General features: G+C 32.1%; 1 protein-coding gene across 2 annotated transcripts in view; it reads right to left on the bottom strand.

Moving 5' to 3' along the window:
• Positions 1–350: 350 nt before the first annotated feature.
• LOC149539568 (uncharacterized) overlaps positions 351–19,990 on the bottom strand; it is a 36,620-nt gene continuing 16,980 nt past the window's right edge. The window contains exon 2 of one of the 2 annotated variants that reach the window (XM_089800804.1): positions 351–660. In XM_089800804.1, the coding sequence (XP_089656930.1) occupies positions 540–660 (121 nt within the window). In that variant the 3' untranslated portion in view covers positions 351–539. Of the gene's footprint in view, positions 661–7,391; positions 7,661–19,990 lie in introns of those variants that run through there. The other variant, XM_089800805.1, reaches the window with a different exon arrangement.

Below are 19,990 nucleotides of genomic sequence, written 5' to 3'. Positions count from 1 at the left end.
TGATCTAGCTACATACATATTCCATAATCCAAATAATAAAACAATAAAACTCACTCAACCCATGCTAAGTGACTTACCTCAAGATCCTCCGCACAAATAATGCAGACCAAGAAAAAAGGGCAGATTTTACAAGAAATTTTACAAAAACACATGATAGTATATATTATTAGAGAGAAACTAGCCATAACCCAGTAAATTGGGCCTAGTTGCTAATTAGCTGGGTTGATTACAAATTCTTGTGGAACTATCATCAGATTAGGTACAATAAAACAAACAATCATCTATTCCCATCTAGAAGGATCAAATACACTTTCCCATGGTATTTCTACAAGCCACATTATAGTATGGTATTTCTGTAAGCTACATTTTGTATGAATATTGCTCATAAAACCAATCAATTTTCCAAAATTTACACTCTTGAGGTCTCTTGCCCAATTGTTCATGTGCTTGTCTATGCTTCCACATTGTGCATATTCTATGATTATTTTATTCTATGTAATTACCACTTCACTTTTTATCCATCTCATTGGATGACCTCTCTATTGACACATTGCAACAAACGATTCATGCCTCCCTTCACTATGGTGCCTCTGCAAGCTTTCACTGTTCCACGTGAGCATGATGGCCTCTAGTTCCAATGTGATGCCTACCAATGTTTGACTTTTGAATGAAATTTTAGATAATATTTTAAACAAATATCATAGTAGCATTCTATCAAATAGTTCATTTGCCTTGTCTATACTACTTGATTGATGAGTTGTCAGTAAGACGTGTTCTTAGATTAGAAGCTTCACATTTATTTTGATTCCTCACATATAATTTTGTAGATATTGGCTTCTTATCTAGTTTATACAGTACCCCCTTGCGTATGGATTATTTTGAAGCTGATTTATATTTTGTTAATGCTCAATATTTCATGGCTTGGTGAAAATCCAGGTTTGTCTAATTTCTTTCTACAATTTATTTTTTAATATACCATCTCAAAACATATGAATGGTAGAAAATGGTTTGGAATGGGGTTTTTGAAGTTAAAAAACTTTCTACTTTTCTTTTGTTGGAAGAATATCAATGTTTTGTTTACAACCTTTGTATACATTAAAAGGCAGATCAAAGAATAGTTGCTAGTATAGTCTTCATTATACTTTAGAAAGTAAATTGCAATGTAAAACCCCTATGTCTTATACTTCATTGTACTTCAACTTTTTTGTTTATTTAGATCCACATTTATTTGGCTTAATTGTGAGAATTTTAGTCTTTACATAGTTTTACATCTTATGGACTATTTGTCAAATTATTTGCAGAAATGGGTGCTACAGAACTAATCATGTAACGATAGTCTACATGCAGTCCTTATGATAACAATGGAGGGTAGGCTGATGTCATTTTTTTGGGCACCTGCTTGCCACATTATATCTTTGTATTTTTCTTCTTTTCTTCACCAATTTTTTATTTTTGCTTCTCTGGCAACTATACCAATGTTATGATTGACATTTTATAGAATATGTTTGTATAATTGACATGCCTCTTCAATGATTAGCTTTAAATCATTTTTTTCTATGTTGCTTTCTTTTTTCCCCTTTTGTTAGGTTTACAATTTCTAGGTTTTGATTTTATTTATATTTATTTGGGTGCATGGTATTTCTTCATTTAATTGGATCTTGACTATTGATTTTTTTAAAAATCATTTTTTAAAGATTGATTGCTTGCAAATTAATAGTTCCTCAGTGAACTATTTTCTATGACCAGACAAAACAAGGTTGAATTAGTCAGATCTATTCCCCGCAATGTCTGATGTGTACTGTGATGCATCTCAATCTAGGGCCTACAAATAATTTAGGAAATATAATTTTAAGATTTGTAAACTTAAAGATTGTTTCCAATTAGAAAAAAAAATTAAAAATTATTAATAAAATAAAGCACTGTTGGCTATTTTTTTCTTTTTCTTTTGGTAAAACCATGTGTTCAAGAAATTTGTCTTTTTTTCCTTCACGAAGAAAATATTGTTTGTCATTATAATGCACATAGTTTAATGACCTCCTTGCTAAGTCATTGTTGTCATTATTTGATAAAGAATTGACCATTAGATTTCTATTGGTTTTGTTTTCCTTTTTATATAACACTTGTACGATGTCATTCTTTGAACTGTCACTAACTTCCATCAATGTGTGATATAGTGGTATCCATGATTCATAATTATTTTTGTGATACTCATTGTTGCCTTCATGTGGTTGCTTGATGTTGAAGCTAAATCTCCATTGCTATGTAATGTTGATACTAATGTTTTAAACATGTCTCATTTTTATGCTTTCTAAAATGATTTTTTCTAATTGTGGTATAACTCCCATATGCCAACTAGAAACCCATAATAGCATATAATTATCATTGCCAAAACTCTTTGATTATAAGTTGCTAGTGATAAAAGAGATGCATTTCTCATAGACGACTGAGATGCTATATATCGTTTGACACATACTAATGACGCCTTTGCTTTCTTATTCCTTTATCATCTTATAGGTATCCAAAATTATTTTCATTACCTATAGTATATCCATTTTAATTATTGATGTTTGTCTTCATTTGTATGATCATTGTTTCTATTGATTGTCTCTTTCTAAAGTTGTATATCATCAATTTAATACTTGCTATTTATTCTTTGACTTTCCTTTGCCCTATTCTCTTTTTGTACACAATTTCTACTATATGGTCATTTGTTTATATTATTTTCATCATTGTCAATGATATCTAAATATGTGCATTATAATAATATCTGAATATGTGCATTACATTGCACAATTGTAAACTCTTAGAAAGTGCATTGTTGTTTTCATGTATGTTAAAATAATAACTAACATTACCATTGGATCGTATAATAATGAAGTAATCAACCCAATTAATCAGTGACTAGGCTAATGTAATTGGTGTTTCCAATGTCATAGTACCTACCACAACACTTTCCTGGATTCTATTGAGTGGCTCCTATAATATTCTTATCAAAATCAATTTCAGCATTCAAGTTTTCAAGATTGGTCAACACCCTTACTTGCAGACCTCTCATGTCAAGCAACTTCTATATTGTTTCAACAAGATTTTCTTGTAAATCATTAATTTTGTTGAACAACTGTAAACTCTTAGAAAGTGCATTGTTGTTTTCATGTATGTATGTATGTATGTATATGTATGAATGTATATATGTATGTATGTATGTATATATGTATGTATGTATATATGCACGTATGTATGCATATGATTATTAAAAAAAAGGAAAAGAAAAAATGATATTAATCATTCCCCATTTTTATTGATTGTGGAGAGCTGTGTGCAAAAGAGGGTGGAGAGCTTTGAACGTTGGTGGATATCAGTGGAGATCTAGGATTTTGTTGTCATGCCCTTATGATCTTTGCACCTCACTTCCATGCCCTTGTGATATATGTATATGCATGCATATGTGTGTGTGTGTGTGTGTGTGTGTGTGTGTGTGTGTGTGTGTGTGTGTGTGTGTGTGTGTGTGTGTGTGTGTGTGTGTGTGTGTGTGTGTGTGTATAAATAGAAAGATCTTGATACAATAGAAAAATAATAAAACTAACTCAACAGGTAGCATGGCCATAGATGCAATGGCAATGCCTATTGTTAAGTAGATTCCTCTTTTCTATATCTCATTTTTCATGTGTTTATTTCACTTGAACTATTATTTCTTAGGGGGCATTTTGTAATATTGGATTTATTTTATGTAGGATGTGATGAGGACATTCTTGGATGTACCTGTGTGATGAATTTCTCATGAGCAATGAATATGGACTTCCCCTGAGAGTAGCATAAGGTGATGAGGACATTCTAGGTACTTTAAAGATTGATCTCATGAAATTCTAGGAAACTTACCATGCTTATACATGTATGGATGTTTAGGTAATCAACCTTGCATTTAATAAAAATAATATATACTTTAAAAATAATATATACTTTTATACTTGTAAGCTTTTGTTACATTGATTATTGTCACAAGCTTTTAAACATAACCATATAAGGAGTGAGTTAGGACATATATAGATTAACCTTATAGTAACTGCAAATTCAACACAAAGGCTGCACCGGGGTATTATAGTATTGTAATTATAGAAAACCATATGATTTGCTCAAGTGGGTGTATGATGGTGAAGAGTTGTATTAGGTGAGTAAAGCTCACTAGTGGTTATAGGAATACAACTAGATCAAAATAATTAGAAACTAGAACTACATATTCATTAGAATGAGTAGTTCAAGGGTCTTGATCCTGTGGATATGGATATGTAGACAACTTGGTAGGAAAAGTATGCCTTCAGTATGCAAACACCTTGGACATTTTAAGACATTATATGTAACAAGTAACAAGTAGTTTGACATGAAACCTTGAAAAATTCACTATTTCCTTTTAGATACATTCTAATCCACCATGAACCAACAAGAAGTTAACTTTGAATAACTTAAGAAATATTTTCAAACAGATTTTCTTGTTGCATGACGCATTTAAGGTAAAATGAAGTTTCAAGTGAAGTACATTGTTGATATTAATCAAACAACCTTCTAATTATTTTCAAAATGGTGAACCCTGAAATATTGTTTGGCCAATTTACAAATGGAAATCTATTTTGAAATATAGAAAAAAATTAATCTTGTAGGCTCATGCAAATATACCAAAAAATTATACAAATTAATATCTCAAGGAGCTTGCATGATCGTGCAAACATTCTTTGACTATTATTTTTTTATATTTATTGACTTAACAATCATATTTATTACTCTCTTCCTTGTGCTTTTTACCTATCACCCTCAACATCTCTACCCCAATTACTTCTTTCTACCATTGTCTCAACCCTTCTAGGCTCTATATGATTTTGAGTTTTTACACATGTATGATGCTTAGTAGTTCTCTGATCAGAAAAATTCTTTTCCATATCTCTATTCTTGTATTTTCCCTCTACATCATATATAATTTCATTGTGTTTCGTACCTCCATAAATCCCATTCCTATGATCAAAACCTTGTGTAGACTTTCAATTATATTTCTTTGAATTCATTCCAGTAGGTCCATAGTTTTTATTTTCACTATCATGGTCAGGATCATATATTCTCCTTTTCTCCCTTGTTTCTGGTACCCTCTCAAATGATTCATTGTCTGAATCTCTTTTCTTAGGGACTTCAGTCACAAATTTTATGCCTAGTTGTTGATTAGCTGGGTTGATTACAAATTCCTGTAGAACCATCATCAGATTAAGTACAATAAAATGAACAATCAGTTGCTCCCAGCTAGCAGGATCAATCTAGTAACTTTAAATTTTTCAATCATAATAAAAATAAAAATAAAAATAAATGTCTGACATTGGAGAGAGTGCTTTCCTAACAAATCTATTTCTAAAATTCAACTTTGGTTATGAACATTATGAGGAGACTGCAATGCTCTTACCCCTATAACTGGCTTTCTTAGTAATTTTATATTTTCGAAGAGACTGGATGATTCTTGTTTGATAGTCATAAGAATCGTCCAGTCTCTCCCAAAAGATAAAAATAATAGGAAATCTATTTATAGGTGTAAGAGCGTTATAGTCTCTTGATAATGTTCATAACCAAAGTTGAATTTTAGAAATAGATTTGTTAGGAAAGCACTCTCTCCAATGTAACACATTCCCTTTTTTTTTTATTACATTATTGTCGCAATTTTGACACCTAGCTGTCAGTTCCACATCATTGCTGCCACAAATTAGTCTATATTGCGACAAATAGGTTCGAATGGCTAATCATCAGACCCACAACATAGTCGTCACATAAATGTCTCACATGTGACGAAATATTTGTCGTATAGTCATCACAATTGTGACAATGTCTGGCTTGAACACATGACAACTTTATGCATCTTAATTGTGATGGAAGCCCTTGTCATCATAATTTGCGATGCCAAAAGTCCAATGAGAGCCAATTGTTGTACGTGTTTCTTGGGCGATGATTGGCCATTGCAATTATGATGTCTTGCCATCACAATTTGACCCCATATGTAGTAGTGGTAAATTCAAGAAACTAATATATGAGGGATCCATGCTAATTTATAAGGTTTATGTGAAAGCTACCAGTTCTATTAACCAGTACTAGAGTTTTCTAACACAAGAGGAAGTAGATGACTTTAGAAAAATAATAGAGATGTGTCATCTCAATTTAGACAACAACAGAGGAGAATCTAGCCATCAATATTGGAAAATGACTTAACAAAATAGACTCATTAATCTAGGGGGTTCAAGTATTAATGTTGGCTTTGCAATTTGCCCAACACAAGGAGGATAGAAATAAAGCTAGTTCACTCATGCAATATTTTTTTGTGATGGATATAAATACCCTATTTTAATGTAAAAATATATATTTTAGAATATGTCTTTAGGCTTAATAAGAAATTGGTATGCTCTCTTGTAGTCTCCTCCCCCAATTTTTGTAAGTGTTTATATATGTGGGGGAGCTGATTTTCTCTTTTCCTGCCTTCTCTCTGGACATTCTCTCTTTGTTCCTTGTGCCTAAACTATTTTTATATAAAAATTAAGAGACAAACATGTTATCTATCTTAATATAATATTTATTATACAAATAAAATATCAACTAGCATAATAAATAAAATTCATATCATTATTTTCAACACAAAAAAATGTTAGTAAAAAATCATCATCCTATTTTAAATCTCTTAAGAAAGTGTATTTCTAGACTATATAATTTGGATGAGGCAAAAAATAAATTAAAAATACATATACCCTTTTTTCAAAAATATAAACTCTAATTATTATTATTATACATTTTCAGTAAATTTAAATGTCTCACAAATTAGTTAGTTTGTAGTATTGTGATGATTATGATAATTTAATTTTTTTCAACTATTATCTTTTTATGTAGTATTTATTTCATAGAAAAATCACAATTTTAAAATTATCATATAGCAATCACTACTATATTGTCTCTATTTTTTTGGTATTGCTCTGGGAAGGTAAAAAATCATATTTTACAACTTAACTTTTACTTGATTTTTTTTAGAGAATTATTTATTTAAATTACTTTTAAATATTTTAGGAAATGTTAGATCTTATAAGTTATTTATAACACAAACATATTTTGATAATAACTAAACATTGTTGAGTTTTTAATGGTATTATGAATATCTTTCATTTTATTTTATTTCAATTAAGTTAATTTTTTGTCTTGTCTATATAATGGTATATAATGGTAATGGCAATACTAAAATAAAATTACTTTTCTTAATCATTATATTTGTATGTTTCAAAATTTCTTTAAATGAATTAGTTGTGTCTCACATGTGTATGTATTATTAATGGATAATGAATGTATACAAATTATCAATGCATCTAAGCACCATGCTACACACAACCTTGATATAATAAAGACATTTCTCTAGATAGGATCATCTGTATATACAATATGGTCAACATGAAATTACATCTTGTATTCATTGATATGAACATTTCATATCAATGAATGAAAACAATCTTCACACCTCATATTCTTCAAGACTAACATAGTTCCAACATAGTTCCTTGATATGAACATCTCATATTAATGGATGAAAAGAATCTTCATACCTCATATACCTTAAGGCCAACATAGTTCCATGATCCAACAACAACACAATGCCTCCAAACTATATCAAATTTAAAACATATGTTTAGAGAAAATTAATATCAAATAAAATGTATACAACAATATCAATATGTTTGATGATAAAAATAGGCTTAAAATTAGATGCAATATTTAATTTTGAAGAAATTTTTTTTTTTCTTTTAATTATATATATAAATATCATAAACAATATTCTTCCACATAAATGAATTTTACTTTTAAAATATATTTTTAAAATTAACATTTCTAATCTAATAAAAAAATTAATTTTTAATAATTGATAATAATCTAAGTATGACCAATTTGATGATATTACAATATCATAATTTATTTTGAGCTCAATAAGATTTGATTGGTTGTATTGCAAATCGAAATGGTTTATATTGTAATACTCTCTAATAAATAAAACCTATTACAACTATTGAATATCAAGTTGAAGGTATTTTTTATTTAACTTAAGAAATATAGCTGAGTTTAAAATAGATTGATAACATTATAGCATCCTCTTTCTATGGTTCCCTACATGTAACTATATATTTATAATCACTTTATGTTAAAATTACTAGTGTAGGTTCTCATTTTCTAGATGGTTATTGTATTTGTCGTAGGCATGTACTATTGCATTCACTCTCTCTCAAAATTAAATTAATTCTAATCAATAAAAACCAATTATTTTTTAGTAACTCAAATATTTCTATGGTTTTTTAATTTATTGGTAAATTTTATACTTTATTTCGAGGGTTTTCCATATTCTAAATTTTATGCCTATATTTGTGCTAAACTAAGGAGTTATTTTATTATTTGTAGGTTATATTACTTAAACACATTTCATAATATGATTATTTTAAAATAATTATGTTTATTTATTTATTTTATAAACACATTATATACTTAATGAAAATTATATGAATGGTTGAAATGGTAAATATTAAGGTGAATTTTTTTATAAAAATACACTCCACATCAATATATTGGTTTCAACAAAAAAAAAATCAAATTTTGAAAATAATAATATGCTTTTGTAACATATATTGATTAAAATGAATTTAAAAACTTGTTTAATAAGATTTTCAATTAATTTATTTTTATGATCCCATACAATTGAAAAGTGAGATATATTGTATGTTTTACATTATATTTAGTTATATTGTGCATACTTATAACAAATTTTACTTTTTAAAGCTCTTTTATTTATATATTTATTATTATATTAACAATTTATTAATTATAACTTTCTAGAATAATCTCTCAACTAGAAATTCAACTTATGAGTAATGCTGTATCTTTTAGATGCCCACAAAAATATAATTATTTATTAATATAACATTTGAACCATATTATATTAAATTTATTAAAAATATTATTTATATTCAATAAGGTCAATACAAATACAATTAATTATAAAGGCAAATACATGCCACTATATGGCACTTGTTTATATTTCATACTCGCATGATTTCCCTATACTTAAAATTAAACTTGTTTGTGTCTAATAATGTGAATATTAGTGTCAATGATTAAAAAGTGTCCACAATTTATTTGCCTCTTGGAGACTAACTCTCTATTGGGTGTTAACTATTGGGATTCCTTTTATGCTTTTCTACATGCATACCTAGATATTTGCATGGGAATGTACCTTTCTTATATACTATTGTATTATAGATATTAGTCTCTAGTTTAGGTGTTGTGTTGATGAAAACAAATTCATGTTTCTTTTTGTTTGCCTTATACCCCAAAGCTTATGTATAGTTTAGAATGGTTTATTTGAAACTTTGGGCTTCTACTAATGAGCTGATACCTAGCAAGATAGTATCATCTACAAATTGTTGATGGGTGATATTGGGGATATTTTCTGTTACCTTTATTCCTTTAATTATCCCTTCTTCCTATGATTTTTTATACATCTTCTATTGGACTAACCACCAATGTTCCCCTTCAATATTCGTGACATGGCTTAACCACCTCCTATGTTCTATAAGTCTAGTAGTTGTATTGATCATTGATAGGTCGATCTTTTGGTGCAACAATAACTTTAGCTTTTAACAAGTGGTATCAGAGCTTGGTCATAAGTTCAAACCTCCTTGGGTAATGCTGAGGGGGGGATTATTGGACTAATTGCCAACATTCCCGTCTGAGATTCATGAGACGACTTAAATGCCTCTTGTGTTCTATAAGTCTAGTGGTTGTATTAGGCATTGATAGGTAGATCTTTTGGTGCAATGAGAACTCTAGCTTGTAACATCTTCCTTATGCCATAATAATAAATAAGAAATATGAGATATGATCTCTTTGTCTTATAACCCTAGAGATATTAAAGGAACCTTCAGGAGTGTCATTAACAAGGATAGATATTTTGGGAGTAGAGAGACAATTAAAGATGAGATTTACCCATTGATGTGAAAATTCAAGCGATTCTAAGGATTTACATAAGAATCTCTAGCCTACCATATCGTATGCTTTTTGGATGTCTAGTTTCATGAGCATACATGCTTTTTTATTACATTAGGTTAAGTGGATAGTTTCTTGTATGGTGATAATACCATCCAAAATTGATCTTCTAGGGACAAAACTTATTTTCTCTTCTAATATGAGTTTGGGGAGGACTCTTTTTAGTTTGAGAGCTAGGGATTTTGATAATATTTTATATATGGTATTAGAGAGAGCTATAGGCCTAAAATGACTTGGTTCATCAAATTCTTCTTTTTTGGGTATGAGAGTTAGGAAAGTATGATTGATTTCTATTAATAATGAACCAACATTTCGTGTTGCCTTTATTTCTTTCCATAGATCCTCTTTGATTATATCCCAACATTTTTGAAAAAAGAAGGCTTGGAAACTATTTGGGCTTGGAAATTTATCCAGATTCATTTTAAATAGGGTTATTTTAATTTTGTCATTGAAAAAGGCTTGTTTAGCATTTTATTATCTTCATCTGTAATGATTTTAGGTATAACACCAAGCATTTTGTTTTACGTTGTCCCATTAGAGCTCTCATAATTGTTAAGGATGTTCTTGTAATATTTTACCAAAGTTGCTGCTACTCTTTTAGGTTCTTCTTCAATGATTCCTATAGAGTTTTTGATTTTAGTAATTCTATTGATGTTACGGTTGTTTAAAAATTTGGTATTTTGATCTGCTTTAGATAGCCATGTCTCCCTTGATTTTTGTCTCCAAAATATCTCTTCTTTTGCTAGTATGTTCTCTTGTTGTCATAATAGTTCTTTTTCTTTTAAATACTTGTCATTATCCATACCATGTTTAATAATTTCTTCATTTAATTTTTTAAGCTCTTCTTCGTTATCTAATTTATGTTTAAGTATGTATGTTTAAGTATGTTTCTAAAATGTATTTTATTCCATTTTAGAATATTTTCTTTTAGCCTTTCTAGTTTTGAAATAAAACAAAATATTTTGGAACTTTTGAATGAGAATTCACTCCACCATATTTTTATATCCTCCATAAATTTTTTGTCTAAAAACCACATCTTTTCACATTTGAAGGGTTTTTGGATGGTTTAACTAAGTCCAAAAATTCTAATCTGATCGAATAATGGTCTACTCCAGCAAGGGGGAGAACGTGGGCTTGAAAGGCTAGGCCTAATGTATTGAGATCACCTTTAAATAAGAATCTATCTAATCTTTCAGCTATGTTGTAGAAACCTACTCTTCTATTGTTCCAAGTAAATGCTCCATTGTTGTTAGGAATATCCATAAGATTATTAGTTTCCAACCACTCCTTGAAGTCTATAATTGCTTGAGAGACATTTTGAGATCCCCCAGATTTTTCCTCTAGGCTTGTAATTTCATTGAAGTCTCCTCCTAATAGGAAGTTCCCTCTAAGATTATCTTCTACAAACCTACTAATTTCCTTCCACTTCCTTTTCATCCATGGTACGTATAGGTCCATAAAAATTAATAAGTGTTAACTGAATATTGTGTCTAATTTTTTGATCATACATCCTATCCAATTTCTACTTGAATTTTTTTTACTGAATTGAATTTTTCTTGGGTTCCATATAATTTAGATTCCCCCTGATGCACCATTTGACTAAATGTAATATGTTTTCCAATTTCTTGACTTACTTTTCCAATTTATTCCCTTCTTCTTTATTTAATTTGGTCTCTTCGATTAGTATTAAGTCTGATTCAAATAAGGTTAGATTGCATTTTAATAAGTGATTCTTGCTAGGGGCATTGAAACCCCTAGAGTTACATGAAGTGATTCTCATTGCTTCATGGGAAGGACCTTCCCCTTCCCTACATTTAGAACCTCATTGATATTTTTTTGGTTTTTAGCTTACCCTATTGCATATCTTAGTTCTTTTAGAGACTTTCTACCTCACTTCATTTTAAGTTTTCCATAGTTTAAGACTTTAAGAACATGTTGATTCATTGAAATACCCAGATTATTTGTGTTCCCATCAATATTTCAAATAATTGAGGGAGAGAGTTCTTCCCTCACGCTTTCTTCTTCATCTTCCAATTCTTAAATGATTTGATCTCCCACCTTTGTTTCAAAGACTTCTAATATAAATCATGTTGAACAATGATCTACTACTTCATTGGTTCCATCATCCTCTATTTCCTGTTTAGGAGCTTCTAGCACTCCAAATTCTTCCCAAGATCGATTGTTTTCAAGTTCGTTCTCTTCTTCTCATGCTAATGTTTTGATGTTTTCTTGATCTTTTGTTTCTATTGAACTCATTTTATTTAATATGGATTCAACTTCCACTAGAATGTTAAGGTTTTTGTAACATCCCTTGTAGACCTCTCCTTGTTTCTTCCCCATATCTAAATCTTCAAATGAATTCTTGTCATTATCTAGTGTTTTCCAAAATTTTAGTGATCTTTTCAAGGGCTTTTGTGCAAATAGTAATATTACCCCAATGTTTTGATGTTGTTGGAGGGATATTGACTATCCTTACCATGGATTGGTGTCTGATTTACTTGTTGGATCTTGTTAAAATTGTCTAAATTCTCTATTGGACGATTTTGAGCTTTCAACCATTCTCTGTTAGTTTTTATATATTCTTATCTAATATCTTGTGTTGATTATTCTTCCATAATTAGATGCACATTGTTGTTGTCTATGTTTTTGTCTAATTTTAATGCCTCTTTATGATTATCTGTTGATCCAATAAATTGTACTGCAATATATTTACCACTTGACTTCTAACAATCTGCTAAAATCTCTGAGCTCTAGGTTTTCTTAATGTGGTTCTCTTCAAGCATTGATTCTTGGAATTGGATAAGATGTCCCATATATTCCTCATGTCCTAGTGATATTTGATCATATATATAATTTTGATTTAGAAGTAGATCATGTGATAATATGTGATAGTTTTTTAGACTAGAATTTAAGTCATTGATAAAGTTCTTATTTATCTAATAGAGATTACATTGATTAAAGGTGCTTAGAATATTGATTAAATCCCCATTACTCTTATTGAGCTCACTTTCTTTCCAAATCATCAATTCCTCTTGTATTGTCATAGTTATTTGAGGTAAATTTCTTGCTAGATGTTTGTTTTGGACATTTGATGCCATTGACTTCCCCTTCCCAATGTTTCTATCCTAGTGCTGGTATGCAATGTTTGTGACTTCCCTTCTTGTTTTTGATATCTTAGATATTTTAACCTCAAAACTCTTACTTAGTCTATTTATCTTCTTTATAATATTATTAAGATTGGAAGTCCTTTCAATATGATCTGATGTCCTATTAGATATGCAACTCTTAGGCCCTGTTTGGTTGCTAGCATAGGAATAGAAAATTAGAATAGAAAAATGGAATGGGAATGGAAATGGAGAATGGGAATAGAAAAGGGCAATTCCAATCGTGTTTGGTGCACTTGGAATTCGACTGGGAATATGTTAATCCATTGTTTGGTTGTACAAAAATGGAATAGGAATAAGGTTAAGTTTTGTATTTCTAAAAACATTTCCCCTAATTTTTTTTAAATTTATTATTTTTTTTGTTAATTCATTTTCATTTTTTTAAACAAATAGATATAATTTTAAAAAATGTTATATAAAAAAAATTCAAAAAAAAAAAATTAACAAAAAAATTCAAAAATAAAAGTAAAAAATTCAAAAAATAAATAAAAATTAAAAATTAAAAAAAAAAAAAAAAAAAAAAAAAAGACACAATTTTGTTTTTAATGGAAAATTAGAATGGGAATTGAAATGGCCTATTCCAATAACAGATATTTTTTGACATAGACATATGCTCATTTTAGAGGCAAAATTGGAATATGTCTTCCTATTCCCAATTCCGATTGAGCTTACCAAACAGCGAACATAAAACATATTCTAATTTCCTTTTCCTATTCCACTCATATTCCAACAACCAAATAGGGCCTTAATGTTATTGATTTTGCCTCTGTACCTATTAAATGTAAGAATATACATGGATCTATTGGTGATGATCTTTTTGGTTTTAGATTCCATAAACCCAAATTCTATGTTAATGAGGAAGCTGACATTGTTAGATTGATTGATGTTATTTTCTATTCCTATCAAAATACCTAGTTCTAAACCAATTTTATGCAGGATCTGACTATGGTTTAATTCAAGTGGAATACTTTTGCATTCATACCATGAAGGAAATACAATTGTTTCTATATTTACTTAGCTAAAGTTAGGTTCCCAGGCTAAAACTTTTACCGAATGTCCTTTTTAAAGTAAATATGAAACCACAATTAAATCATTTCTAATTTTTATATTTTAACAATGTAGATACAATTAAATACTTACATGCTCCTTACATTAATTCTTCAACCATCTCATTAGATTCTTAGCTTTGTCTTGAGGTCCATTCCAAATTGAAAAGATGCCTAATTCTTGGCATTCCCTCCATCTTTCTTCAGAATATTCATTGCTAATAATTAGGAAATCTTTAATTCATCTTGTCTTGGTTTAGGTGTACATATGGTTGAATTGTTGATGGGATGAGATATAGAGGTACTGAAATATTTGCAAGAATTGAGTTTATAATTGGGTTTCCTTAGGGTAGGGACATATGCTTGGGGCATTTGGATGGGTAGGCTTCTTAGGGCACATACTTGAATGCTATTTTCTATGAAAACCAATGCAGGCTTGATCAAACTAGGATTAACACTTCGATTTGCTAAAGAATGTGAAAAATTAACTATTGCAATCACTAATTATTAATCTCCTATTGTAAACAATTATTAAACTGCTGAAAACAAATTCCCGGCTAATATCAAAAAATAACACAATTGCAACTTCACTTATAAAATACTGAAAGAAATGCGCAACATAATGAACACAATATTTTTGGACAAATTGTCCCTAGAAAAACCCCTAAGGGAAAACCAGTTCTACAGATGAGGAACTATATTAAACTTTAGCAAATCAAGAGATACAAAATTCCTTGCCTCTCATGGGTATAACTCTGATAGCCTCCTAATTTCTCCCACTAATATTCTCAACTGTTATTCCCACGCTAACATTGTGCCCTTGCTAACATTGCAAGACTGTTTGCTAACATTGCAAACTTACAAAGTAATTTGCTAACACTGCAAATGTTTCTCAAAACTTCTTTCTTGTTCTTCCAAATGCCCCCCTGACCTCCTTTTATACTACTCCTGTTGGGAAACCAACGGCTGAGATTGACTCTCAATCGACGATCAAGATTAAAACAACTTAACAACCCTAACCAAGTTGGTTTCTAGTTGTTTCCAAAAGTGGTCAATTATTTAACAAATATTTGTATCTAACCTAACCAATTAGTTAGAAAAGCAATTACTTGCTAAATAATAACAAATGGACGAACAACTATCCAAAGCTAACTAAACTAACGCTCCCTCTTAGCGAGGAAGTTGTTTTTCATGACACCTAACTTATCTTTGAAGAAGATAAATTTTGCCTTCCCCAATGCCTTAGTCAGAATGTTTTCTACTTGCTCCTTTGTAGGTATGAATTGTAGCTAGACAACTCCCCATTGTACAAAATCTTTGATGAAGTGATATCTGATATCTATATGTTTAGACCTATCATGAAACATTGGATTCTTCGACAACTTAATGCAACTCTGATTATCACAATGTATCATAGTAGTCTCAACCTTCTGACCAAATAAAACTACTAATAACTTCCGAAGCCATATAGCTTCACATGTCACCATGCTAGCTGCTATGTATTCTACTTTTGCTGAACTCAAAGCCACAGACTTCTTCCTGTTGAACCAAGAAAAAACTCTTGATCCCAAGCTGAAACAACACCCTGAAGTGCTCTTTTGTCCGTTGTACTTCCTACCCAATTTGCATTAGTATAGCCTATCAACCTGATACCTTTACCTCATACATATTTGATCCCATACTCAACTGTACCACACAAGTAACACAATACATGCTTGGCTACTATCCAATGCATTCTCTTTGGTTCAACCATGAACTGACTAAGAGAGTTAACTACAAATGCTATATCTAGCCTAGTGTTGACCAAATACATAAGGGAACCAATCAACTATCTATATAAAGTGGGATCTACATCCTTCTCCCTGGATGTATCTACCTTCCTCCAATTTGTGATTAAGGGTGTAGACATGGCTTTGCAATCCTCCATCCTGAATTTCTTCAATATTTCAATGCAGTATTTCCCTTGACCAAGAAAAATCTCCCCATCTATCTGCCACACTTCCATGCCTAGAAAGTAGTGCATAAGTCACAAATCCTTCATCTCGAACTCTTTTGCAAGGTTCCTCTTACAGTCCACTATAAGCCCTAGTGAACCTGTAAGAAATAGGTCATCCACATAAAGAAAAAGAATGAGAGTCTCACCCCCAACCATCAAGTAGTAGAGGTTAGCATCTGCTTCACTCTTCACAAAGCCCATTTTTTGCAAGTATGTATCAATGCACTCATACCACGCTCTAGGAGCCTGCTTGAGTCTGTACAATGTTTTCTTCAATCTGCACACATGGGTCTCTTTGCTGTGTGCTACAAAGCCTTCTGGTTGTTCTATGTATACCTCCTCCTTCAACTTACCATTAAGGAATGTTGTCTTGACATCCATTTGATGGATCTGCCATCCCATCCATGTTGCAAGTGAGATTACAACTTGTATAGAAGTATACCTGGCAACTGGAGCAAATGTCTCCTCATAGTCTATTCGCTCCTTCTGAGAGAACCCCTTTGCCACGAACCACACCTTGTATTTCTCAATGCTACCATTTGCATTATGCTTTATCTTATAGATCCAATGTGATCCTGTTGGGTGATGTGATGCACTCCCCTACCCACAGGTGTTTAATTATGTGGTGTTCCATGTTCACTAACAGTCATGGCTTTTGGTGCAACGGCAAATGGGCCATACAATTGGTATCAGAGCCTGGTTTTGGCTTGGTCATGGGTTCAAATCTCCCCGGTGCCTTCCCGACCCGCGTAAGCACCTGGTATGCACGTCGAGGGGGATATTTTTGGGTGATGTGATGTGCTCCCCTACCCACAGGTGGTTAATTATGTGGTGTTCCATGTTCACTAACAGTCATGGCTTTTGGTGCAACGACAAATGGGCCCTACAGATCCAACAACTGCTTTATCTATTGGTCTAGGAACTACCTCCCACACATCATTCTGCATTATTGAGGAATACTCCTCAACCATAGCATCTTGCCATACCTGATGCTCTGCAGCCTCTTGATAGCTAGAAGGCTCACTATCTACCAACTGACTAACTAATGCCACATAGTCATTGAACTTGGCTGGTTGTCTCTACTATCTAGTACTCTTCCTAGGAGCTCCCACAAACTCCTGAGTATCCCTTTGTGTATCTAGAACCTCATGGTTCCTGCTGCCAACTGTAGAGGATGAAATGTCAACCTCTAAGTCCTCTAGATGCATTTCTTGTTGCACCTATTGCTCCATACTCTATGAATCTTCACTACCTGAGTCGACACTTGTACTGGTAATTGTACTTGAGCTCTGTTGCCCTTGACTCAGTCTTGGAGCTTCTGTTGGCTGCTCACTCTAATCATTTGCTGGAAAATCTTTGGATCTTCTAAATGGCTTGTCCTCCATGAACTTGACATCATGTCTGACAATAATTATTTTAGTCCTCAGAATGAAAATCCTATATGCCTTTGAGGTCTCACTATACCCAACAAAGTACCCCCACTCTGCAGTTTGATCTAACTTTGTATGTGTATCTCTAGGAATATGAAAATATGCCAAACTCCCGAATATCCTGAAGTGACCAACATCTAGCTTCTTCCCTATGAAATCTTCCTCTGGTGTCATCTTCCCTAGCACCTTGTGTGGAACTCTATTCTGGATGTAGACTACTATATTACACACCTTTGCCCATAAGTAATGGGGAATGTCCTGGTCATGTAGCATAGCTCTTACTGCCTCTAAAATAGAATAGTTCTTCCTCTCAACAACTCCATTCTGTTGTGGATTGTAAGGAACAATCCATTCTCTCTTGATTCCTTCTCTGGTACAAAACTCTTAGAAGAGATTTCCTTTGTACTCACCTCCATTGTTTGACTAAAGAACCTTTATCTTCTTTCTTATCAAATTCTCCACAAGAGCCTTGAACTCTTGGAATCGACTGAAGACCTCATCCTTAGTCTTCGAGAAGTATATCTAGGTCTTTCTAGAGAAATCATCAATAATTGTAACATAGTACTCATATCCTCTAAGAGATTTTTTCGACATCGATCCACAAACATTTGAATGTACTAGATCAAGAACACCCTTAGATCTGGTGTCACTCGTTGGAAAATATGCTTTTGCGAACTTCCCCAATACACATCCCTTACATACATCATCATGCTCTGTGCTCACCTCTAGAACACCGGTTATCATCTCACAAAGCAATCTAAGTGCTCCATGATGAATATGGCCCATCCTGCTATGCCATAGCTCTCCAAGATCTCTAGGATTACTGCTACTCATGAGTGCCTTAGGAGTATCAAACTGCAATCTATAAAGGCGACCACTCTTAACTCCAATAGTTATGGGTGATTTCCAATCCTTGTGCTTAATTAACACATTTGTCCCTCTAAAGAGTACATTATAGCCCCTATCCTAAAGAACTGATACAGAAATAAAATTCATACCTAAGCCTGGCACATGCAACACATCATGAAGTGGGATTATCTTTCCATTCTCCCTCTGAAACTAAACAGTCCCTTTCCCAATTAGGTTGAGTTTGGAGAAGTTTCTCATAGAAATATGGATGTTAGTGTCCTCCTCCTTGTAACTAGAGAAGTACTCTCTAACTCCTGTCATATGAAATGATGCCCCACTATCTATATACCAAACACACTATGAGGTTGAGCTAATCATACAAGCTATGAGTGCAAACTCATCTTCCATTCTACTGGATAGTTCTTCCGCACTTGCTGAAGCTACCACCTACTTCTTACCCTTCTTCCTCTCTAGGTAATCACTGACATAGTGGCCAAACTTGTGACATCCAAAGCACTTGACCTTAGAAAGGTCCTTCTTCTTCTTCTCACTTTGTGAATTCGATCCTTTGCTAGATCCCTTCTTTGCTTCCCTTTACCCACTAGGGCAACGTTCTCTTATTGCACCTAATTTTTCTGACTCTTGTTGGTGCCAATGAAAAGACTTAGTCTAAACTCCTCCTGAGTGAAATTAGTCTGTAGTCAATCCCAACTCGGTAAAGTATCTCATCCACTGACAATTTGAACAAAGAAACTCCATTGTTTAGTAAACCCATTTAGGGCTAATCTCACTAGCTCGTCATCACTAGGACTATCTCCAATAGCTGCTAACTCGTCCTTGACAAGTCTGAGCCTGGTGAGGTAACTTGTGACATCTTCTCCCTAGTTCATCTGGGTATTCTTTAGCTTCTCTCTGAGAATCAACTTTCTATTGGTGGTAGCATTCTGGTATAGATTTAGAATGGCGTCCCACATCTTCTTCACTGTATCTTGCTCTGTGATATGTGGAACAATATGATCCTTGACACCATCAAGGATAATCCTCCTCACCTTGGCATCATCCTTCTTATGTGTTGCAAGCTATGTTGCATCTGTTGGTATAGGTACAACAATGGTAGCATGATCCTTGATACCATTCTCTTCCAAAAATAAAGAAATTTTGGCCTTCCAGACATAAAAATTTGAGGCATCATCCAATCTATCTTGATCTCTCAAACTAGCTAAAGCCATCTCAAGGGATTAAAGCAATAATAAATCTAAAGAGATCAAAATTTCTTTCTTAGGGCAAAACTCTTCTACCCTTAACAATGCTCTGATACCATGTGAAAAATTAACTATTGCAGTCACTGATTATTAATCTCCTATCGTAAACAATTATTAAACTACTGAAAAAAATTCCCAACTAATATTGAAAAATAAC

The sequence above is a fragment of the Cupressus sempervirens genome, chromosome 9 (assembly GCF_028749045.1).
Source record: "Cupressus sempervirens isolate cs-2001-9-10 chromosome 9, ASM2874904v1, whole genome shotgun sequence".
Lineage (NCBI taxonomy): Eukaryota > Viridiplantae > Streptophyta > Pinopsida > Cupressales > Cupressaceae > Cupressus > Cupressus sempervirens.
Note: the sequence above shows the minus strand (reverse complement) of the source record. Positions and strands in the feature narration are given on the sequence as shown.